This window comes from Dermochelys coriacea, chromosome 8, assembly GCF_009764565.3.
Source record: "Dermochelys coriacea isolate rDerCor1 chromosome 8, rDerCor1.pri.v4, whole genome shotgun sequence".
Taxonomy (NCBI): Eukaryota; Metazoa; Chordata; order Testudines; family Dermochelyidae; genus Dermochelys; species Dermochelys coriacea.
Window position 1 is genome coordinate 55,871,131 of NC_050075.1, and position 26,287 is coordinate 55,897,417.

The 26,287-nt window shown below is 42.7% G+C and overlaps 1 protein-coding gene across 2 annotated transcripts in view; it reads right to left on the minus strand.

Moving 5' to 3' along the window:
• Positions 1 to 26,287, minus strand: part of NIBAN1 (niban apoptosis regulator 1) — a 116,833-nt gene that overhangs the window by 22,888 nt on the left and 67,658 nt on the right. For both annotated transcript variants that reach the window (XM_038414119.2, XM_043491147.1), the window contains exon 6: positions 4,706 to 4,821. In XM_038414119.2, the coding sequence (XP_038270047.1) occupies positions 4,706 to 4,821 (116 nt within the window). The remainder of the gene's footprint in view (positions 1 to 4,705; positions 4,822 to 26,287) is intronic.

Here is a 26,287-nt window from a genome sequence, read left to right on the forward strand (position 1 = left end):
AGATAATTTTGTACTATCGACAATCCCATTTATCTTTATAAAATGATGTAAGCAACAAAACAAAAACGTAACCAGCAAATTTTAAGGGTGCACAAGAGTATTTCATATGCCAGCGGGAGATGTTGAGTATTTGTTTTACTGTATATATAGGCTTGGCAAAATAGATCTTTTTTTAAAAAAAAAATTTCAACAGATACTGATGTTTATTTTTAAGCATCTATATAGACTTTTATTGATTTAAATTTTCACAGTCGCAGGTAGTTATGGGAGGAGGGTCAGAATTATTTAATGACAAATGCTGAGATTAAAAAGTTAAAAGTTTTATAACTTTTAAAACACAGGTTGTCAACATCACATGTCAAAACACACACAGTAAATACCCTTAAATCAAACTCTAGTAAGCTCTCAAGCAGCATTTTTTTTTTTTTACTTTGCCTCTCTGTAAATGTTGATGATCATTGATGGAAGTATTTTTTTTTTTTGTCAGTTTGTGCACATACAGAGAAATCAGTATTTATAAACTGTGGCAAGGCACCCCTTCTGCCTCGCCAGACTTAGCGCTCCCTCCTCTGGCAGGGACAGGGCCTGGGGTAAATCAGCCCCCCACTCTGAAGCGTGTCTGTCTTCCCTCTTTGGGGTTTGTTTCTCGAAGCCTTCTCAGTAGGCCTCAGGGCACACCTGAGGAGTACTCCTCTGCCAAACAGCTTCAGTCAATACTGGCAATACTGTGTGTCATAACAAGTAATCAGGATGAACATATTAACTGGCATTCTGCAGTTTTTTTGGTTTTTTTAGATAGCAACAAACTTCTAATCTGGTTGTTCCAAACCATTCACCTAGCTTGGACATTTGCCTAAAACAATTATTATACTTGGTCAAAGCATTTACTTTGAGAACACACTATACTTCTAGTATTAATCATAACTAAGAAGATAATAATGCAACTATTCTGGAAGTCCTCTGATGACAGTTCTCTTTGGATATATGGGTTATGAGTAGGAAAAGATAATGAAACTAACATTGTAACAGTTTCATGACTCAAAACAAACTTTTCAAACCTGTCAAGGAATACTATCCTCTTAACCCTTTGGTGGGCAGGATGGGGATTCCTTGATGCTACGGTATTCCTGTTTCCTATTAGTTGGTATCGGGGAATCTTGACTCCTGACATCAAAGCATGAGAGTAGATAATGGTTATACACAAGGCTTAAATTCAGGGAGTTGTCTGGACAAGAGCTCCCGTAAATATTTTCAACCCCCCAGGAGTTTTTAATAGGATGTTGGGGTCGGAGGAGCATGGGGTCTCCAAGAAATACTCTAAGAATTTAAGCCCTACTTATATACTTTCATCCAGTTTCCACATCTTCCACAGTTTTCCAAGGCAGACTATCAGAATTATTCTGGTTAGTGAGGACAAAACCCTGAATCACAAATTCTTCAATGGACCCCTACATTTTCCCTATCAGTGGCATGATTTTCAAGGGTGATGAACACGCAGCAGCTGGCACTAAAGTCAATGAGAGCTGCTGAAAGCTCAGCATTTCTGGGAAAAAAAATAATCAGGGGCCAGATTCTCTCTTAGTTTTACTGAAATATATCTGGAATAAATCCAGTGAACTCATTGGAGTTATGCAACTCACAGCAGTGTTCCAAGCCATTTATTTTAGATGCCCAAGTATGGACTTAGGAGCCTAAAATTTAGCCATCCATTTTAAGTGCTGTATGAGGCAGAACACTGGTTTGTTCCAGTGTGGTTGTTGCTATGCAGTGCTCTGTTTCAGCCATTTGTCACAGTAACTGCAGCATCTACTAGTTTATCCACCCAAGACTAAAAACTTCTTCCTGAAGGAGGGGAAAAGCATACTAAAGAGATTCTCCAAGAGTTGCAGGTAGCTGGTGTTCCATTCTCCCCTGGGGGGGAAGGGGTGTTTGGAGCATTGCAGAGGGGCAAAGAAAAGATTTTCGAACCCCAGAGACTAAGGAGTCTTGCAGAAATCTGACACCAACCTTACACATCCTGGAGGTGGGCCTGCTTCTTTGTGCTGTTCTCTAGGCTCCACTCCCCACCATTAGAATGGCTGTGGTGTTATTGGGTCCCTTCGCTGCAACCTAAGCCCTAGGTTCTGATCCCACATCCAGTGCACATTTTGGAAAGGGGACAATAATGATGCCTTCCATGTGAATTTCTGCCCAGAGGGGAACACAATGTGTAAAGTGGCAGATCCTCACCTTCATCTCTTCCCTGGAACTTGCAATACTCAATCCACACTAGGGTCTTGCAGCAGAGCTTCTGCAGGCTCCTGGGAAGCTGATCATGCTTCTAAACTGGTGCTCCTACTTCTGTTGGTTTCAGGGCTTATTCCAACCCTTGCTCTTCTGTGCACACTTTGTCAGGGAGTGGGGTGGCTGGCACCAAGCAGTAGACCTGAAATTTCTTTTAGGCTTTTGATTCTTAGGCTAGTCATTTATGTCACCATAATTTGGAAATACAGGCGCTCTCTCTGCTCCCTGGATTTTACATTAAAGCATTTTTAATATAAAATTGTAGACAATGAGATGCAAAGGCCTATAGAAAGTTTTGGAACCAGTCAAACTCTGCAGTCCTTATTTACTGCCACTGTTAACAATGGCATCTTTTCCTGAGTAAAGAATATCAGGATTTGGCCCACCAGTAGTTTTACCAAACTAGGGCTATGGCAAGCCCAGTGGGAGCTGGAGCTATGCTCAGAACCAAAACAGAGGTTTTGGATAATAGGTGGAGAGCTGGGAGAGATGGTGGAGGGTGAGAGCACTTTGCAGCTCATTACAGGCTGTAAACATAAACTTGTTTTCCCCAAATATCCTTTATTGCTCAAGAAATTTAAGTAACATAAATGGGTAAAAAAAATTTTCCTTATCCTCATTTCAAAATTAAATTTGTATACATTTTGCAACACTTTTTTTTTATGATTACAGTATTATTAGGCTTGGCAGAGTTTGATTTTAAAAAATAATTCTGACAGATATCAACATTTATTTTTCAATATTTTCTTCTTTTTATCGATTTAATTTTTCATAATTGTGGGAAACTATGGAGGTGGGATTCGGACAATAATTATTTAATGAGAGTACATGTTGAGATTCAAAAAACTGAAGCTATACAACTGTTAGAACACAACATCACACATCAAAATAAACAAAGTAAATATCCTTAAATCAAACTCTAGTAAGTTTTCAAGCAGTATTTTCTTACCTTGCCTATCTGTAAATTTTGATACTTATTGCTAGAAATATTTTTTCAGTGTACAGTGAAATTGACATTGACCAATAAAAATCTAATCCTTCTAAGCCTAGGTATTATATTGGCTGCTGTGGTATTTCACTCAGTTGTTGCACTGTTTTTTATATTATATATCTAAGCCCCTTTTCAAACATCTCCTAAAGGCCTAACTGGAGAAGTTGTTACCAGCTTGCAAACAGCTCCTTCTGATGGTAAATCACCCATTTTGAAAACACCCATTCAACAGTATGGAAAGAAACAGGTGCAATTCATGGTTCACTGAGCAATAGCAACTGAAAACCTCAAAGTAGGCATCTCCCCGGGGAATTTTTAATTAGCCACATGATATTTAATTTCCTGCAATCTAGACAGCGCATTTTAAAAATTTCAACACCATAAAATATATTGCATGACAGCATGAACCTCTGTAGGGGGATTGGGGGCACTAGACAGAAAGCGATTGGAAACTAGTATAGTTATTAATATAATCAGTACCAACAGGGAAAAGAAGGTATTTTACCTGCAATATCGCTGCAATGGGAAGGGATAGAAACAGAGCCCAATCCTGCAAACACTTGATACAGGTCTTGTTAAACTGGTGATAGCATATAGAGTTCACGTAGCAACATACAGCAGTGAAAAGCAGGCTGTGTCCACAGTGCAGTGTGTAGCTACACACAGCAGTGAAAGGCTCTGGCAGGAAGAAGGAGCGGGGAAAGGCTCCGGCACTTCCCTGAAGCAAGGAAAGGCTCTGCTGCTGGAGGGAAAGGTTCCAGCAGCAAGATCCTACACGTCTAAAAATAGCAATGCATATGTGAGATGCACAACTTGGGCACATACAGAGCTGAGTAGGGTATATACAGCTGTAGAGAGCAGTTTAGGGTTCTGACCTGATGTGTCTTTACTTGCCAAAGCAGTGCCTCACTGTCTACATGGCTATTTACACCTGTGCTAGGGTGATGTGCAGTGTACGTCAGCCACTGTAAGTGTAGACATAGCCAATGAGTAGGTTGTTTACTACTCTTAGTCCCACTGACTTCAGTGAAACTACTCACAACACTAACACTATGCTCCCCAGATCTTGCAAAGGCTTACACAGGTGCTTAACTATATGCACAGCAAGTAGTCCTGTGGGATTGCTCACAATGCATAAAGTTAAAACACCAGCATAAGTCTTTGCAGGATTGGGCCCTATGCTCATTGACTGGCATTAGCAGGATTGGGCTCTCATTTGTAACTACATTGCCAACTATTTTCACTTGCAGTGGAAATTCATAGCATAGAACACTGAATAAATTTGGTGTACATGCTCTGTGTCTGTTTACAGATATAAATATCTTGGATATTTTTTTTACTCAAGGTTTCCTTCAAACACCTTTCATTTTCTCACTACCTCCACCATGCTCAAAAGCCACCATGAACAAAGAAAGGGAGATTCTATTGTACCTGAATTTCATTGCCAGTTATCATTTTCCAAGACCCATAGTGGCCTTTCTCTTGACGGAAGAACTGGACAGCTTCTAAAAATGCCTGCACTTCAAATGTGGTCTGATTGAGGAAGTCTAAAGAAAAAAGAAACAACAAAATTAATTGACTGATAAACAAATGCTGAGTGTTTTTAAAGATCCTTTCTGATTCTATTTTATATGTTTCTACTCAAGCTCTAATTTCTGAATGTTCTGGCCCAATCTTCTTTCAGGCCTTGTCTAAACTAGAATTTAGAGGTGTGATGGTAGCTCTTACACACTAACACACTTAAAAAGTCTAGTGTACACAAGACACACTGCTATTCATGTGTGTTAAGACTAACAACCATCTTAACATTTTGAGAGCAGTGTGCCTTGTCTACACTAGACTTTTAAGTGTGTTAGTTAGCATGCAAGAGCTAATATATGCTAACATTACACTCTTCATTATGTTAGCTAACACATGCTAACTTTAACGTACCTTTTATCCTAGACAGAGTAGTTAGGAATTTGTCAAGATAATTTTTCCTATACGTATCATAACAATGAAATGGGCAAATTAGATAATTAAGGACCTCTTTTTTTCATGCATTACCTGCAAAGACTATTTTTATACAACTAGTCTATTATTCAAGGTTATTTGCTGAACACTTTATACAGACATATCCTATCAGTTAACTATCCATTGCCACTATTGCTTACACCTGCAGTTCATGGCCACCCTGGCCTCCAAATATTGCTACATGAGAAGGAGTCTTGGGGAGGTTCTAGTGCGCAAAAGGGGGCTGCAGTATGGACAAGGTTGAGAACCATTGGTTTGGAGTATTTGCACTTTGTAAACTGTAGATGATCAGTCACAGAGTGCAAGTTACATCACATGCTATTGTCTCTGCTCTCTGTCCAACCCCACAAAGTACTTTCAAGATAGCTGCAATGAACTGTTCTGTCATGAATACATCAGCTACTTTGGTCCATTGGCTGTTCCCTTCACATGGGAGATGCAAATGGAGTAGCAGCCATATAGTGGGTGTATTTTCTTCAAGACCCATGGGAAATATTCCATCTTCTCTAGCCCTGGAGAAATTCCATAGCACAGTCCAACTGCTTGAGCTGTGTGCTTGGATAGGGGTCTGGGCCTAAGACAGCACTTTGCCAAGATTCTTTGAGAACCAAAAGAGATGTGGCCTTGCCAATGGATAAGTACCACTTCTGTGCGGGTTACCATCTTGAGGAGATTATGAAGTTGCATTACTTAGTTCCCCCTTTTCAAGACAGGATACTTTCAGCATAAATAGTTCTAATCCTAACGTGCACACAGGGGTGGGGGACGGGAGACGTGAGTAAGAGGAAGGGGAAGAATGTTTATTCCACTGAAATTAGTAATGCTAGGGTTTTTTTTTTAAGACATTAATATTTATAAATAAGTTTTATGAGGAAGGCCGGGGAATGAATACATTAGTCTTGTCTGTAAAATCTCTTATATGAACATATGCTGCTTTTCATCTGTGTAGGAAAATTCTATGGATTAGTGGGGACTCTGCACATGCACCAAGGGCAGACCACATAGCTCATACAAATAAGCTGGAAAAAAAAGAAATAGGGAAAACCTAAGGATTTTTTAAAAATGAAACCAGAGTTAAGCTATGACTCTTAAAAAGTCCCCAAGATCAATAGATTCACAGCAAAGGTCCTTATAGACCCTGAAACGTCTCTCTGGGTTGAAGCCATTCCATGAGAGCAAGCTCTTTTCCTGGTTGCTGCATCTTAAGCATAGGAATAAGCTAACCAGTTTGGAGAAGACTACCCAGAACTGGAATGGGACTATTTTGGAGTGTTGAAAACATTTGGTTAACATTTCCCATTGCTTTTGCTCACTTTCACATTGCCTCATCACTCCTCATTTTCATCCAAGGTTGGAGAATGAAAGTGCTGATCTGCTATGAGAACGAGACTGTTCTCGCACTATTTCCAGCCCCGTTTTGCACACTGTTGTGAGGGGGCATGGCCTCCTTCCAAGACTGACAGGGAGGGATGGCCATGGATCACTACACAGACAATGAAGTTCAGACAGACAGCTAAGTTTTTGGATGCCAATCTAAACTAAACTAAACATGAACTCAACCATCTGGGGTTGGCAATTCCCTTGTAGTAATACACAGTCATGTCTGTACAGTGCCTAGCACAACAGGGCCATGAACCTTGGCATTACTGCATCATGAACAATAATACTACTTTGAGATCTTGTATCAAAGCCACAATGGAAGAGCAAAGACCTTTACGACTGTTAAGTTTAGACTCAGCAAAGATGAGGAGAGGGTGTGGGGAAAGCGTTTAAGCTACCTTTCCACATCTATGAACCTGAGCCATATACAGCCTGAAACCCTTGCATAATGAAGAACAGCCCTAAGCTGCTCTAAATTACATCAGCAGCAGCAAATCTGGTGAGGCACGCTGCCCTGTGCCCACATCTGAGATGCCAGCTCTCTGTCCCCTACACCAAGATGGGGAGCAGAGAGTACAGAACCAGCTGTGCCAATACTGTACAACCTAATGGCTTTACTCATTCAAACCATTCACTGAAAATAACGGGAGTTGCACATGGGTAAGTTCTACGTGCTTTGGCTCTAATTAGTAAAGCCTTACAATACCACTGAGAGATAGTAGGGAAGTATTATCCCTATTTTCCAATTAGTCTGGAGCCCAGAAAGGTCAAGCAACTTGGCCACGGTCATACAGTGGGCCAGTATCAGAAATGTTAATAGACCCCAGGGTTCCCCAGACCTGTGCTTCCAAACTCTATATAATTCACTAATTATGACTGCAACTAACTACATGAATTTAACACAGTCCCAGTCAGGATTCCAACCATTTCTCTGTTTCCACAACCTTGGCTTATAACATTTTTTGTCACAGCTTACCCACCAAGACATTAAAACTGTAGGGTAACAATACATTTCATACAATTAATTCTATTTTGTTGGCTGAAAAATTAAGCACGTGTCAGACCCACAAGCTTTTTTTTAGTATAAAAATTAATCATTTTGACCACAAGGGGGCCAGACTGTGTTGCTGCTTGTACTTTGAATGGGTTTGGCTAGAGGAAGTCAGAACTGTAATTGTTGCAACGTTGAGATTCTGACTCGCATGTTTTCATTTTTAACAGCTGTGCTCATTTCCAACCAAAAGGAAAAAAGGGATGAGCCAAAGAGATGGTACTTGGATGGTGCGGATGTGACAACAGGCTAGTGGTGATGGGACTCTGGTCTCTAGAATTTCCTAACTTAACAAGAAAATTTATAGCTTCTGTCCAGAGGTCTCGCTGACCCCAGAGAAAAAGAGGAAGATGGGATGGGTTGGGGGGAAAACATAGCAATTCAATCAGGAAACGTATATAAAGCAACAATCACAATACTATCACAATCATGCTGTCCTTTGTGTACCAGGCAGTAGAGGAGCAGAATGCAATTGCGCCAGCCCTATGAAAAGCTGCATAGAGTACAGGGAAAGGCAGTACTATTATGCACCTTTGGGGCTTGATTCTCCAGGGTCTTGCACTTCATGCAGTCATTTACACCTGTGCAGATTGTGTGCAACTTCTACCATTCTGATTCAGTGCAGTTTTACATTCACTTTGCATAGGTGTGAGTGACTGCTCAAAGTGAAAGGCACTGGAGAACCAGGACTTGTGTGTTGTGCAAAATGAATGAATGAAGCACACCAGTCCCAGGTGCTGTCAGAAAAGGGGGCATTGTCTGAGAAGCTGGAGGCATGCCCAGAAGGAGCTGCACTATGACTTCCACGATTTCAGCAAGGGGCCCATGCTTATGCACTTGTCTGTGGGCAAGTTTGCGTAGGCTAGATTGCTGAAAACATCATCATAGAATCGAAGGCCTGGAAGGGACCAAGAGAAGTCATCTATTCCAGTCCCCTGCATCCATGGTAGGACTAAATATTATCTAGACCATCCCTGACAGGTGTTTATCTAACCTGCTCTTAAAAATCCCCAATGATGAAGATTCCACAACCTTCCTAGGCAATTTATTCCAGTGCTTAACCACTCTGATAGTTAGGAAGTTTTTCCTAATGTCCATCCTAAACCATTTTTGCTGCAAATTAAGCCCATTGCTTCTTGTCCCATCCTCAGAGGTTAAGGAGAATAATTTTTCTCCCTCCAGCTTGCAACAAGCTTTTATGTCAGGGGCAGGCAAAGTTTTTGGCCTGAGGGCCACATCGGGTTTCTGAATTGTATGGGGGACCGGTTAGGGGAGGCTGTGCCTCCCCAAACAGCCAGTCGTGGCCCAGCCCCTGCCCCATATCCAACTCCCCCTGCTTCTCGCCCTTTGACAGCCTCCCGGGACTCCTGCCCCATCCAACACCCCCCGTTCCCTGTCCCCTGACACCCCCCCCCCGGAACCTGTGCCCCATCCATCCCTCCCTCCCTGTCCCCTGATCCCCCGCCGCCCCATCCAACCCCTCCTCTCATTCCTGACTTCCTCCATTCCAGGACCCCTTCCCCCATTCAACCCCCCCAACCACTATCCAGACCCCCGACCACCACCACCCCGAATTCCCCTGCCCTCTATCCAACCCCCTCTGCTCTCTGCCCCCTTACCACGCTGCCTGGAGCGCCAGAGGCTGGCAGAACTACAGGTGCGCCACCCAGGGAGCCAGGACAGGCATCCATGCTGCCTGGCTGGAGCCAGCCATGTCACTGCAGAGCACAGAGCACTGGGTTAGGCCGCAGCTCTGCACTTGGAAATTAACCAAACTAGCAATTCTAGAATGATTAATATAGTGTCCTCTTATTACAGATTAAGCTAACTTCGGGGGGAAAACCCTTTAATTGCAGAATGTGTGTCCACATTGAGGCCTATACTAAAATAATAATTTCAGAATAATTAGTCCCTAATAGCTATTTCAGTAAATTTCCAAGTATAGACAAACCCCGATTCTTAGTAGCCTTTGCAGATGGGAGTGCTTGCTAATGATACTTTTCTTTTTAGAACCTGAAAGCAATTCATTAGCACTTTAGCTGCTACAAAGCTCTTTTTCAAGGGATGGAAAGCCATCTGTAAGCAATATGACTCCTCATATTTCTCCTGCAATGTGCACGTCTCACAAAGCCACTTTTGAGTTCATTCAAAGCTCATTCAGATAGGTGTGTGCAATGAATCATATCTGGTGAACAGAACAAGCTTCCAATGTAAATCCCTCTGAGAACTCTGAAGAGAGATTCACAAACTCAACCCTAAATTCATCAAAATAGGACACGGGGGATTAGCCAGAGGACACCCATTAATATTGGGAACTGCATGCCTGAATCCTTTGGTACTCCATTGTAAATGTAGGGGTACACATATCCTAGTGAAAATACTGACAAACTTTTCTGAGCACCCCCATGGGCCTGACTATCAGAGGTGATAAGTTTCCATCTATAGCTCCCACTGACTTTAGTTGAAAATGGGGATACTAAGTATGTCTAAAAATCAGGTCCCTGTAGGTGTCATAATTCAGTTCAAACTGCTTCTATTTATGAGTATTTTGTAAACAGATTATATGCTCACAGTTTTGGTTCTGTGGCTATTCTTCAGAGGCAAACTGCTCAGACAAGCATTGGTGTTTTGATTTGCTTAGATGCTGGTTTTCTTAAACAGGAATTACAGAAATGCAGTCATCTCTGAAACAAAGTGTGGCTCCTATTTTACACTACCTAATACTACACCAGTTTAGAACAAGTGAATAATTCTATATCCAGTTTAAACTACCGGACAGTGTCTTTCTGAGGGTATGTCTACATTGTGAAGTTGTCAAAAAAAGTTAGTCTTTCACGGGTACATAAAAGGCCCCCCAAGAAAAACAAAAGTTTTGCCAACACAAGTGGCAGTGTGCACGCAGCTCCTGCCAACAAAGCAAATGCCGCTCGCAAGGCTGGAAGTATTTTGTCGGCAAAAGTGCCGACAAAGTACCAACAAAGAGCGTTTACAAATGCTGACTTTAGCGACAAGGCTGTGTCGATACAACCTTGTCACTAAAAGCTGCATGGTGTAGACAAGCCCTGAGTGATTAGTATGAATATAAGGCCATTCTAGGCTAAGTCAGTGCATCAACAAAGGCGCTGGTAACCTAGTTATAGGACAACACAGCAATGCAAGTAGGAGTTTGAAGAACGCCAATGTATTTTTGGCAACTTATCAAATGTAATGGCAACAACTAAGTTCTCAATATAACTATCAGCAGAACTCACTCTTCATTCTCTACTCATGTACAGCTGCATGGAAAAACCTATGTTTGGGGAGGTGAGCGAAACTCCTAAGGGACTAGAAGCGTTTCCTCAGCTCTTGCCAGGATTTTGATTAAATGTGATAACCAGACAGTAATACATTTCCACTTACCCAAACATATTAGGCAGTTTCATCTACTGAGACTAAAAAGCTTTGTGGCTTTGTTTTGGATCTTCATTCATTCTGCAGTGCTGAGACTCACTGACTCATGCCCTTTGGAAGCACCGTTACTTTGCTAAATTGTACAGCTAGTCAAGCATTGTATTCAGGATACTTTGGGATGTGTGAAAGCTGAACAGGTCATTCATCAAAACAAACAGACCATTCCTTTTCTAATACTGTAAATGCTATTCTCCAATATGGAAAAGAAAGACCTCCCAGGTTGCCCTTCCTTACAACAGAAATTTAATATAATAAATGAATAAATAATTATAACTAATGAAGACTTTACACTTCTAGTACTTTTTGCTTGAGAATCTCAAACTGCTTTACAAATGTTAGCTAAATCTCTAAGGAAAGTTTTTTTTTTTTTTAAAAAAAGTTTAACTGACAGAGAAACAGGCCCAGAGAAATTAGATGACAGGCCTGAGAATAGGCAGGAATCCAAGACTCTGCTTCCCATGGAGGTAGTCTGCTTCAGCCTAGTGCATGGATGATGGTCAGGACACAGAACCATTTAAGAGACCATTAAGCTAGGCAGACAGCCTACTATAAAAGGAGTCAATGACCTAAGGCTACTACACACAGGTGAGCATGTTTGGGTCCAATTATCAAATAGCAATGGCAAAAGTCCAAGCTGCAGTAAGACACAGGTCATGCAAGGCAGCTACAGACTCAGGACAGTGGTGGAGACAAAACCAAAGACAACTGCGGAAGATGCAGACAGCTGGCACACATGGAGCCAAGGCCACGGGACAGCTAAACATGTGGGGCCAAGGCCAGGACCCAGTGAACATAGAGCTTCTGCCCTCAGAGTGCCTGATGTAAAAGAGAGTCAGAAGAAACAAGGTATATGAGCAATACAGCAACAGGTCACTATTGTGATACAAAGGCCCATTAGTGGTTCACTACTCTGTGTCAACAATTCGTCAGGCCTGAAATACTCATTACATCCACCTTATTATGGTTATAATCTGTATCTTAAAGGGGTCATGTAATATGCTACTGGAAAACTAATAACTCACTGATCATTAATATTTTCGTGTGATGCATGTACATGGTATGTAGTAAGAATTATGGAAATATGCTGGAATTAGGCCTAAAGTGTGTTTAAGCAAGGCATGTCAGGGGAGTTGGTAAACAGGTCTGCCCTAGACAAAGGAATGTGTATTTGCTTTTCTGACCAGTCTGGTCATCAGGCCAAGCCAATGAAGGTCCATTTGTATATTAGGTGAACAAACCTATCAAACTAAGAAGCAGGGGAGGAGACAGCTTCCAGCAGTGAAGAGAAAATTTATCTGAGCAATAAGGACAAGGAGTCTGAACCTTCGGTGATAAGCAACTGAAAGAATTGATTGTATATAATATTATTGTATTATAAAAGTTTGTGAGAGGTGTTTTATGAAAGCCTTTGACACACTGGTGATTAATAGAATAGTGAAATGTATGTATTTGAACTTTATAAGGAATTATGGATACTCATTGATATTAGGCTTTACAGTCTGTGTCTAAACAAAGGGAAAGCAGGACTCTCTCAGAGAATTAAACATCACAGCTATTTACCCGTCTCCTGTGTAAATTTAGCATGATGGAATCAAAACAATGGAAGCTCTATTTACATACGGGGGATGGGAAGCCCACAGAAAGGGAAAAACAGTATGAGGTCATCCTGCCTCTTCAAACCAAGTCAATGAACTTTACAAGATATAAGCAAAGACAGAAGACATCTTTGACATCCATCACTAGACAGACACAAGGGAACAGAGCTCTTGCAAGCTGAAAAAGATGGGTCCTACAACAAAGGGGTGGGGTGAGACTGAAGTCTCTGGGAACTGAATATAGGTGAGAAACCTGCTTAGGTGAAGATTTTTCACCTACGAAGAGAGCGGAAGCCTGCATCTTGTGTTTTTGTGGAAGGTCCTGACTGAGGGAAAGTCAGCCATGTCTGGGAAGAAGGAAGTTTGGTGAGTGAAACCATCTTAAACAAAGCTTGTACCTTGCTAGATTAAGTTTTAGACTTTTAGATGCATGTTTTCCCTTTTATTTGCTTGTAACCCTTTCTAACTTTATTCCTTTTTCTTGGCATCACTTATCCTATGTCCTATCGTTAATAAATATGTTTTATTTTTACTATAAACCAATTCAGTGCTGTGTTTGAAAGGAATTACTCACTTTATGCAGTAACTACGGTTCTTCAAGATGTGTGTTCCTATGGGTGCTCCACTTCAGATGTGCATGCGCATATTGAGACCATGATTAGAGAATTGCAGTTAGCTGTGTCCATTTGGCCTGTGCATGTGCACTATGCCTCCTCTTACTGGACACCAAGGCTATATAGGGGTGTATGCAGTGATGAGCTGCCAAAATCTTAACAACCGGTTCCCTCCTCGCCCCATGAGGGGATTGTTGCCCACCCCCACCCTGACCCCCGCGCCCTGGGACTCCTGCCTCATCCAACGCCCCATGTTCCTTGACCCCTCCCCTCCCCCGCTCCCCCCTCTGATCACATCAAAAGTGGTGCCTTAGGCACCGACTCTGTGAGTGCTCCGGGGCTGGAGCACTCACGGGGAAAACATGGTGGGTGCTGAGTACTCACCAGCAGCTCTCTGCCCCGCGCCCTGCCCCAGCTCACCTCTGCTCTGCCTCCACCCCTGAATGCGCCGCCCCGCTCTACTTCTCCACCTGCGCCCCCCCCCCGGGTTTCCCGCGAATCATCTGTTTGTGCAGGAAGCCTGGGAGGGCTGAGAAGCAGGCAGGGGCTTTGCACTCAGGCCCAGGGAGGCGGAGGCGAACTGGGGCAGGGAGCGGTTCCCCTGTGCACGCACCCCCCGGGTTACCTCCTGCAGCGCGGGCAGCCCTCCTTGTGCCCTCCTCCCCCCGCTCACCTCTGCCTCCCTGGACCTGAGCACAAAGCCGCCGCTTGCTTCTCAGCCCTCCCAAGCTTCCCGCGCGAACAGTTGATTTGCAGGAAACCAGGGCCGGGGGAAGGGGGGGGGAGAAGCAGAGCGGGGTGGCACATTCAGGGGAGGAGGTGGAGTGGAGGTGAGCTGGGGCCGGGTGGGGAGCTGCTCGTGGGTTCTCTGCACCCACCAAATTCTCCCCATCGGGGCTCCAGCCCCGGAGCACCCACAGAGTCGGCGCCTAAGGCGCCACTTTTGGCCGGTTGTTAAATTTAGAAGCCCTTTTAGAATGCTGGACAACCGATTCTAAAAGGGCTTCTAAATTTAACAACCGGTTCCAGTGAACTGATATGAACTGGCTCCAGCTCACCACTGGGTGTGTATGGATGAACTGCACTCTTCTTCTTCTCTACCCAAACGTTCCCTAGGGAACAGTCCAAAGCAGAGGGGAAGGATGGCAGGTAGTGGTGCACCTATAGGGGGACACATCTCGAAGAACCTTAGTTGCTGCACAAAGTGAGTAACCCCTTTTTCTTCTCTGAGTCATGTCCTTATGGGTGCACCACTTCAGGTGACTTCCAAGCAGTATCCCCAGATGGAGGAAGGAGCTTTGGAACAGAGTCCAGAACTGAAGAGAGTACTGCATAACCAAGTGCTGAATTGGATCCAATAGCATGGATCAGGGCGTAATGTTTAGAAAATGTATATGTTTTCTAAACATTACACCCTAATCCATGCTATTGGATTGATTATGGTGGAACTCCAATAAAACCCTAGGTAAGAATTTAGGGTGGGGACATAAAGAGACCTTGTCCTTGTAGAATCCGTCATCAAGGCTCCAGTGTCCCTGAACCTATGAGCTAACATGATGGTTACTACAAAGGTCATCTTCATAGACACACGGAGCAGAGAACAGGTTGCCGTTGGTTCAAATGGAGGTCTGATAAGGTAACTGAGTACCAGATTGAGGTCCCAGATTGGGGTGGGGTATCTAATCTGCAGGTAGAGATTCCCCAAACCCTTAATAAACCTAGACAATACTAGGTGAGCAAATATGAAGAATCTTTCTACCGGAAGATGAAAGGCTGATATTGCAGCCAAATGGACCTTAACTGAAAACCCCAATTTCGAACAAATAATTCAGGGTGACTGAAAATGGCGTCAAATCAGGCAGGAGGCAGTGATGACAACACCAGTGGAAGAATCTCTTCCATTTCTTTAGGTAAGTATTATGGATTGACTTCTTTCTACTATTCAGTAACACCTAGAATCATAGACCTTAAGGTCAGAAGGGACCATTATGATCGTCTAGTCTGACCTCCTGCACGATGCAGGCCACAGAATCTCACCCCTGCACTCCTGTATCAAGCCCCTAACCTATGTCTGAGCTATTGAAGTCCTCAAATCGTGGTTTAAAGACTTCAAGGAGCAGAGAATCCTCCAGCAAGTGACCCGTGCCCCACACTGCAGAAGGCGGCGAAAAACACCCAGGGTCTCTGCCAATCTGCCCTGGAGAAAAATTCCTTCCCGACCCCAAATATGGCGATCAGCTGAACCCCGAGCATGTGGGCAAGACTCACCAGCCAGACACCCAGGAAAGAATTCTCTGTAGTAACTCAGATCCCATCCCATTTAACATCCCATCACAGGCCATTGGGCATATTTACCGCTAATAGTCAAAGATCAATTAATTGCCAGAATTAGGCTATCCCATCATACCATCCTCTCCATAAACTTATCAAGCTTAGTCTTGAAGCCAGATATGTCTTTTGCCCCAACTTCTGTAGAACAGGAGGATTCCAACTCTGTGAACCATCAAGAAACCCTTAGGTGGATAATTACTAGGTTGGGATGAAGCGCACGACAGAAGATGAGGAAAGATAGGGAGCTTGAGCTATGGTTGGATACATAGGTGAAGCAGGTAAGGGCACAAGGCTTGTCTCAGCCAGACTGGCACTATAAGGATAACTTTGGCCCCATCCTGTCTGATCTTGTTCATCACCCTTAGTATCTGAGGCACTGGAGGAAAGACGTCTACCAAGGAATGGCAACGCAGACCCCCTTTTGGGCAGAAAAGAGGGCATTTCCTGAAGGTGGAAAAGAGCTTCATCTATGGCAGTCCCAATCTTTGGAATATACTGTGGAGAATTTGAGTGTCTAGCTCTCATTCATAGCCTTGTGAGAAGTGCCTGCTGAGGACATTGGCTGTGGTGTTCTGAATGCCTGGGAGGTAAGCTGAAATTTGGATCTGATGAACTATGCACCAGTTCCATAGTTTCATGACTTTGGCACACTGGGAGGGGAAATCTTGCTTCTCCCTGCTTGTTGATATAGAACATGCAGGATAGGTTATCCATCATGACCCTGATTGATTTGCCCCAAATGAGAGGTAGTAATGAAGGCAAGTGTTCCTGACAGCCCTGAGCTCCAACAGATTGATGCAGAGATTAGTTTCCTGAGTTGTACCTCTACCCTGAATCATGAGGGCACTGAGGTGGGCTCCCCATACCCCAGAGATCAGGGTCTCAGTATCGAGAGATAATTCGTACCCGTGAGAAGAGGGGACTCCATTTCATCCATTATTGAGAGGTCCTTTGTATATCTACATTCTTTTGGTACCAAGAAGGGGATTGGTACTGACACAGAAGCTGAGGACATGGTTGCAGAAGCCAACAGTATCATCGATGTCTGGCACCATTGCTTGCTTGGTGCCAAGGGTGCTGAAGGCATAGGTACCAATGGCTGGGCTGAATGCACAGGTACCGACAGCAGGGCTAAGCTCAAACCCGCCAGTCCCAAATTCCTGTGCTTGACCTTTTTGCTGACATAGGGTACTTCAAGCTCCAGGACTTTGTGCCCCGACTGGTACTGGCAGAGGAGTCCTCCAACTCAACGGTAACGAGTTGAGAGGTTGAGGCTTTGGAGACTGTAAATCTCTGAGTTTAGCTCTCTATTCTTCTTTGCCTGGTCTTGAAGGCGAGGCAGAAACTGCACTTCTGGGAGATGTGGGACTCCCCCAGGCAATGGATCCATTTAGAGTGGCCATGCTCACAGGTATAGCTCTTGGCAGGGGAGGCAGCATTTGAAGCTAGCTAGTTATCTTAACCACTATAGAAAAATAGAAAAGCCCCAGCATGTTCAAGGTAGACATGCTAGGGCTCCATCTCAGGCAGAGATGGAATTAAAGGAGCTTCTCTTGTTCAGCCATATGGAGCCTTGATGTTCATTACAAGGAGGCACAGGGTGCATGCACAGGCCAAACAGACACTAACTGAAAATGTCTGATCAATGTCTCAAAAGGCACATGTGCACCTGAAGTGGAGCACCATAGAGATACTACTCAAAGAAGTAACTCAGGTTGAGACCTACATGCTAGTATGCTGGCTGGGAGCATCTCAGGCTGGGAGCTACAGCAGCAAAGCATTGTAACTTGGCACCCAGGGTTGTTGGGCAAGTGGTGACACAACACATTACTGGTCTGGATTGCACCCCCAGGCCCTTACAACCATCCAACAGAATAAAGGCAGCAACACGGTTGAAGCAAGTCCCCCATCACCTGCAAAAACACAAACAAAAAGCGGGAGACTGGTTCAAGGACCAACACTTAACAGACTGTGGGGCCTAACAGGCTGCAACGGGCTTATGGTAAAGACCATGTCCCTACATTGAGCTATGTACAAGTAACCTCTGGCCCAGCAAGTCAGCAAATGCTTGCACAAAAGATACAACAACAATTGTTGTAAGGAAAGATGTAGCAACCTGTATGAACTTGGCAGGAGCAGCACAATATGCAGGAGGGAAGAGTTTGAAGGAAGTACCAGAAAGCCAGTCTGTTTGCACATGGTTTCAACACTAGTTGCCATTGCAGCATCTCTGTAAATATTTCTCTTCATAAAGACTTTAGTTTTAGAAACACTGAGTTCTCTCGCTCTCATGCTGTTACCCAGCATATAGTACATGAAACAGTAATGAAGCAGAGTGGTTTGGATACATGAAGCATCAATAATACAATGCTGATGTTTCTCTAATGGCAATACACTATCACGTTATTCATAGATCATGTGGTAAAAGACCACTAACCACTAACAGAAACTAGATGAGGTCACTTCCAAACAGGATACAGCCCTGCAATAACATGCTGTATTTATAGCAAATGAAGTCTTGTAATGCAAGTTCCTGCAGAGAACAGCAAAGCACGCATTTTTTGGACTTGACTATCCTAGAGAGATTCCAAGTTACTCCCATCATTTGGGAGCACTGCCTTTGTGTTTCAGAGTAAAAACACCAATACGTTATATACCTATAGAATAAAGTCTGACATTTACACAATGCCTTTCATCCCAAAGGATCCCAAAATGTTTTTACTACCTAGCTGCCATATTCCAGTGATAGACATGCACATGGCTCCCACTCAAAGTTATGAATTTTTAGCCTGGATATAGCCAGACATATACACAGGGGAATAATTTCACCAGCCATTGAAATACGGCCACCTCTCAGATAGAATATGGCAGTTTTTTTGGCAGTGCACCATACCTCATAATAGTTTGAAGACAGAAGAAATAAATTCCAACATATTGGGGTCAAGTAGGCAGAATGTAATCACAATGTGAGTTTTATGCATGTTAATAGTCTTGACCTTTCAGAAGGAGTACACCTCCCACTTAACCAGGAAAGTCAGAGGGAAAGCAAAAACAAATCCTAATGTACTTTGAACTAATTGATGTTGCAGAGCAACAAAACCAGGAAGCATTAAATCAGTCTTATTCTTGGTCTTTATCCACACACAGAATCCTAGATTGTAGCTTTAAACACACTATGGGCTTTTTAAAATTTCCTTACTGATGTCTTCTGGATCATTTCACCTAACAGAAGCAACATGAAAATTCCTGTCTTCAGCTGTTCTTGCCAGGAAACATTGCCTTGTTTGCAGCATAAGGACTCCAAAATACTTTCCAAAGTCATTTTGGACACTTAACTATTTTGCATTATACATGGGTGATCATGTGTTGTACATAAGAAGCTTTTGAGAAGGATGGAGCGTGCTCTTTGAGGAAAGGGGTAGGAAAGGGATGAAAGTCTGAGATGTGCAGAAAGCAGTAGGGAAAGAGAAGAAAATGTCTGGGGAAAGTCAGCATTTCTCCTGACCTAGCCCACTTATCACATAAACACAGCCTTTAAATATCTCCTGTTTACAACCCTGACTGAAGTGACAGTTTAAATCATTATCTTGTATTATGTCCCAGGAGATGCTGAGACATATTACAGGAATTAAAAACATGTCACTTAAGACAAACAGAAATAAATGAGGAAAAACACCTGCCAGCCTGAGTAATTACTCAGAGGAAAAATAGTTTGAATATATGGGAACTGTAGAGTTTTGTAATGGAAAAAATCTGAGATCATCTTATCTCCCCTCCCCTTGCTCCCAAATTTTGGCCAGTATATGAACATTCCCTACATAGCAGTCAGAGTACATTCAGCTCCATTATCTTATCATATTTCTTTATATCTTGTCAAGTAGGGTCAAATGCTAGACAGTGGTATGTGTTTTTGAAAGTCATTGGGTTTCCTGTATCATGATGATGGTTATCAAGATGAGATGTATCATGTCTGCTATGGGAATATTAAATCTTGAAGGGTCTGCCCTAACTTAGAGTCTCTCAGAATTACACTAACAGCTTTTTCCCCGCTCAGTCAGACTTCTTTAGATACCAGCACTGAGTGTACAGGGTTTTTTCCATTTTTAACAACATGAAGTGCATCACAATAGCAAGTGATTTCTCACAGAACAGGAGAAGGTCCAGCAATGGGCTAGTAAAATGGCGGTTTTAACGGAAGAGCAGCCTCTTTCAAAACTGCATGGAAAAGGTGCAACTGTGACAGAGATCTAAGTTCCGTGGAGCCTTGGAACGATTTGCTTTTAATTAGTAAATGGTGGTTAACTTCTTCCTCCACCCACAATCCAAAATGTACACTGGGAAAGTAAAAACCACATATCATACTAGTAGTCAAATAGTTCTCCTTTCTGTTGTCAGTTGTGTCAGGCCAATCAATGACAAATGAGTATTAGGATATAAGGCAGACAAAGTGGGTGAAGCAGTATTCTTTTAATGAACTAACTTCTGTTGGTGAGAGACAAGTGTCTTCAGGCTAGCTGAAGAAGAGCTCTGTGTAAGCTCAAAAGCAAGAGTTCTGTGCGCACGAAACTGTGCCTCTCTCACCAACAGAAGTTGGTCCAATAAAAGATATTGCCTCACCTATTTTGACTTTTTAATGCCTGGGACCAACATGGCTACACCACCACTGCATATTAGGACACAAGTTTATTAACCAATACTATCATTTTATTTCTGAATCAGTTATTTATCACAAATTCTCAAGTGGGTAATTTTGCAAGTATTGAGTGAAGCTATACATTCACTAAAATTAGAACCGTTATACTCCTGCATTTAGTGTAATATTAACATTCTCCAACCTCAACTAGGTCAAGGAGTGAGAGTCCCCAGGTCAATCCCGATCCCAAATCTCTCACATGACTATCATCCTTTTGCCCAGCTCATTTGTACTTTTGAAACAAAAACAAAAACTCTATGTGAATTAAATCTAGAAAAAAAATAATGTTTCATTTCAATGTTGCTTAAAGAAAATAAATGTAGTGACTCTGGGAAAATATTCTGAGTGCCATATAAAATAATGAAGTAGACATAATTGTGTAATACTGCAACCAGAAAATAATGTTTCTTCTCCAGTGCATTTTGACTTTACCTTCCCTGAAACGACTATACTGACTTTTATGCCTTATTAGTGAGGAACAAAGCCTCTAAGGTTAAATTTGATCTGATTCACCAAATCTCAGAAAAAGGGAAGAGGCCAAGAATTACTGTCTTAATTTCTCAAGACTCACCGTTATGCCATTTTACTCTGTCCCACTAATATTACTCTGATAAATGTTGGCTTTGAAAAAGCCTCCTTTGCAAAATATGTTTTGTGGTTGACCTGTGTGTCATATTTCGTTAACTCCTTTAGAAATCCTCTTTCATAGTATACAAAGCCATTTCTTTCACTTGAGAATATTCTGAAGGTAAAATTAATCCAGATACATTTTCATTTAGCACCTCATCCAGTGCCCATTGAAGTCAACAGAAAGACTCCCATTAATTTCAGTGGGCTTCAATTAAGCTCTTAGGCCCAGATTTTTAAAAGTATTTAGGTGTTGCAGCATTCATCACTGCAACACCTAACTGATTTAAAGTCTATGCTTCGTTTGTGAAATGTCAACTGCCAATGGGATTTTGGCTCTTAAGTGCCTAAATCCCTTTTGAAAATGAGATTTAAGCCCCTAAATCAGTTAAGTGTTGCAATGCTGAGTACAAGGTTGCCACCCATTCGGTTTTCATCTGGATAGTCCAGGTTTCAGCTTGTGCATCCAGGTGCCATTTGACAAGCCCTGATGTCTGGTGTTTTTATCGGGGGGCGGGGCTGGGGGAAGAGAGGTGGAACATGGCAGGGCCTGGGGAGAGGAGGTAGAGAAGGGGACAGGGCCTAGGGGAAGAAGCAGAGCAGGGGTGTGGCCTTGGGGGAAAAAGGTGAAGCATAGGGCAGACCTCAAGGGTCCAGTTACCAGCCATTAGAAAGGTGGCAACCTTACCCAAGAAGCCACTGCATTCCTTAGTTATTAAACTGTAGGTGGAACAAGGAAAGATAGTAGAGGGAGTTTTTTGCATGTTTGTGGCATTGTACCAATATAATTTAAAGTCAGCCTACCACCTCTTTCATACTACTGGTGAGCAGAGGGTGAAAGTAAGCCAGTACACCCTGGTACAGCGTACCAGCAAGAGCAGGTGCGCCGTACCGGGACCGGCTTTCCCAGACATCAATTTAAAGCCCTGGGGTAGCGGCAGCGGGGCTCCGGTGGGGATTTAAAGGGCCCCGGAGCGTCAGCTGCACTACCGCCGCCCCCCCGCTCCGGCAGAGGCCTTGGGCCAGCCCCCTCTACTCCCCCCCATGGAGGCCTGGGGCCCCACACAGCCCCCCCACGGGGGGCTGCATAGGGCACCAAAATAGCTAGGGACAGCCCTGTTTACCTTGACTACTCTCCCACACCAACTGGTGCTAGAGATTTATTCTGCACCAGTGAAGCCAATCAGACATTTGTCACTTTTGCCAGAGACTTCAATTAGCAGTGGTGAAAAGGAACTAGAAAGAGTATGATACAGACTTTGAAATATACTGGTTTCAAAAAACAACCAAAAAAAAAAAAAACGAGAAGTGAAAGCAAGTATAGCTTAACATCAAGTTGCATTTGATTTGCCCTCAAAATAAAACCTGATGTATCCAGAAAGCTGACAAAGTAGATCTATGTTATAAAGATCTAGTTGGACAACTCGCATTTTGATCCCTACCGCTGACTGATTACTACACTCATATGTCTCAAACAGTTTTGAATTTGCCAAAGGAGACTGCTTCAAAAAAGCAAAGCATACAGCAAGTTCTGAAGTGGGGGTTTTATTTGGTACAATGGCTGGTTCTGACTGGTTCAGTCACTCCCAACATTTTTAAATATTCTTTAACTGAAGCTGAATTGGACTCAGAAAAGGTGCAAAAGTTGTAACCAAACCACTGATAATGAAGAAAATCAGATTACTTCAAATCTGAGGGCTTGTCTACACTTAAAATGCTGCACCACTGCAGCTGTGCTGGTAGTGCTTCAGTGAAGATGCTACCTATGCCGATTGGAGAAGTTCTCCCATTGGCGTAGGTACTCCATGCCCCCAAGAGGCTGTAGCTAGGTTGATTGGAGAATTCTCCAGCCAGCCTAGAGCTGTATACATCAGGGTTTAGATCAGTTTAACTGTGTTGCTCACAGACATGGATTTTCCACAGCCCTGAGCAACCTAGTTATACTAACCTAATTTCCTAGTGTACACCAGGCTTGATCCTTATCACCTGAAAGCCTCATGGATCAGCATAAATGAAGGGCAAACACACCAGCACCAATAGGAACTGGTTTTTGGAAGAGAAAACATGATCTATTGAGCTGATTCATATCTAGAAACAGTGATCAGTAAATCCCACTGTAATTATTCCTTGGACTCTATGAATTCTGACCAAAAAAATGAAAAAGCTGAAACAGTTAAAACAGTTTAGAAAAGGAAATCCAGCAACACTCCCTTGTCAAGACGACATGCTGACTCACTGCAGCTCCACACTCTACAAGAAACAGTGTGCATGAAGGAATTAACTTTGTGTCTTGGAAGAAAACAAACACTTCAAAAAACAAACTACAGAATTTTCACCTATAAAACAGCATTATAAACTCAGCTGAGAACTCCCAGTGGCATTTTGCAGGAAAATAGCATGGCAATTTCAGATAACACATTGCATCTAGATACCTGGTGCCATTTTCTAACAGCTCTCCTGGCAAAAGTTAAAGCTACCTAGCACTTTTTGAGAAGATTAGGGGAGAATGGTGCCTTGACTAATTCTCCTTATCTTAGTAAAAGATGTTCTGATGCCCAGTACTTTAAGTGAATCATTGTTAAGGCTGCGATTTAGTCACAAAGGTCATGGAAGTAACGGATTCCGTGACTTCCAAAGAAGAGAGAAAGCATATAAACCAATATTCCTCCCTCAAATAACTGTTAGGAATGTTTTCTCCAAGGGAGGAGTTAAGGTTCTTTGGGTGCTGGTCAGTGCAACATTTTCTGTTAATGATGAGTTCACAAGGAACTGCATGCAAGATTATAAGAATTATGTAACGTTAGTTTACAATTTACTTAGTTTTTAATGTGCGGGCTCTTCTACTGGAACAATGATACGTTTTATTCTGATTTGCTTTTAGCAAATACGTTTCTTGAGTGGGAATAAACCAGATGTAATGTGCCTTGGTAAAAATGCCTTGGTGTTCATTAAAAATCTTTTATCAGATAAAAGCCTGACCTCAGGAAAGAGGAGAGAGACAAGCAAGAAATCATGGAACAGGCACATATATCAGCAACAGCTGAAATGTGTGAAATATGATAAAACACTGAATCACACACATTAAGATGGAAAAGACCTATTGGGTCACCTACTCCCATCATCTGCCAATGCAGGATTGTCCCCTAAAGCACATGGTGAACTTAAGTTAAGAATGGAGGCTGCCAAAAGCCCTGTCAAGTCTGTTAATACTTGTGCAAGAAGAAGGAAAACAAAATCCAAAAACTTACAAAGATCCAAGTCACAGAAGACTTACACAATGCCAGGAAAACATTATTCTATCCCTATTGTGAATTCTGTAACTCGCTGTAGAACCAAAGTATTGCTTTTTAGTTTGGAGCACTTTTGTATTGCATGATCACAGCTAAAAGAGCAGACTAATCAGAATTATAAACCACAAGGAGAAACTTTCCTTTTAAGAATGCTGTGGGAAATTGGCTTCAGATGGCAGCTATACATGAAATATTTGTTGAAGTTTTATAGTTTCAAGACACTTGAAAGTGCTAAGTGTATATGTGTTCCTCCGAAACAGAGGCCTTTCACATATATAAAACTGGCCCTAATTTGGTAAATCTTTATGCTTCCTGTGACTGCGGTCGTGTCTACATTAGGCTTTTAGTCACTAATATATCATCACCTGTGTAGAGAAGTGCAGCTTACCCAGATCTGTACAAGGTAACCAGAGAACAGAGAAAAATCCTCTTGCTGGTGTCTTACTAAATTTGGTACAACTTGCAAATGAGCAAGGAAGGAAGAGAAAGGAGGTACAAGGGATCATAGGCCTTGAACCCTAGATCCCCAGGCAATGTTCACACTGGGGCTGCCACCCAGCAGCTCACCTGAACCAGTAGAAAAGGGGACTACCAAAGCTCTAGCTCACAAAGGACCCCAGCCATGAAGCTCCTGATTGGGGGAGAAGTCCAGCCCCACGGATTGGCTGAGTTGCACTACTTAAACCTGAAAGAGGCACAGGAAGTTGTCTGAGCAACTAGGTGAATCCCTGATGAGCTGGTGCTATGGACCCTGCTTATTTGCCTGACTCCTCAATCCTGACTCCCAGCCTGTTCCTGTCCATTCCTGCCCTCCTCATCCCAGACCTGGTCTGTTCCCAGTTCCTGCTTTCCTGCCTTGCTCCAAGTCCCTGCTCCTATAACCTACCCTGGATGCTGACTTCAGCTCTGACCCCTGGCTTGGTACCTGACTGTGTCTCCATCTCTGACCCTTGAGTTGGCACCTCGGTCTGACCCAGCTTAGGTTCCATGCTCCTGACTCTAACCGTTAGGCCTGACCACCCACACCAGGAACTTCGAGGAAGGCTGCAGAACCTGAGAGAATCCATGACATCTATTTGCTGGTGAGGCATGTAGCCCCCCGGTGTTCATGGGTTTATGTGGCTGCAAAGGTAGCATCTGCCTATGACCACCATTGAGTTCATGGGTGCAAACAGTTGCGTATCTTAAAAAAATTAGTTAAACACATGTTGCAATATACATCTCAGTAAGTGAGAAGTGGGACTGAGCCCTGAACGAAGACAGGAATGAAGCTGTCTTTTGCTGTTAAATGAACTTTTTTGTCCCTTGGTCACTTCTTTAGATACTAACGGTCAAAACTCATTTTTCTCATGAGAAAATATCAGCAGTATTTTGCACTAATGGCCCCCCCAAAAAACCCAGTGCGTAATTGTTCCTGTAAGCTGCAATGTTTTGGATCATTAACATGCAATACCCTAGTATTTTCAGAAGGGTTCCTGCAGAAAAAATAATCAATAATATTGTACCTTCAGCCAATGTTTATGCAGTTGAAACTTCACATACATTCACCACTAGAATTTAGACATTTACCAACAATTACCAAACAGTGGTAGCTGAGATACTGCAGCTACTTCTAATCTTAAATATATAGAAATACTGAGGTCTTCAATAGCACTACATGGAAGCTGATAAATGCTGAAATTTTTCAGTAGTGACTATACCAGGGGTAGGCAACCTACCACACGTGCCAAAGGCAGCACGAGAGCTGATTCAGTGGCACTCACACTACCTGGGTCCTGGCTACCTGTCTGGGGGGCTCTGCATTTTAATTTAATTTTAAATGAAGTTTCTTAAACATTTTAAAAACCTTATTTACTTTACATACAACAATAGTTTAGTTATATATTATAGACTTACAGAAAGAGACCTACTAAAAATGTTAAAATGTATTACTGGGACTCAAAACCTTAAATTAGAATGAATAAATGAA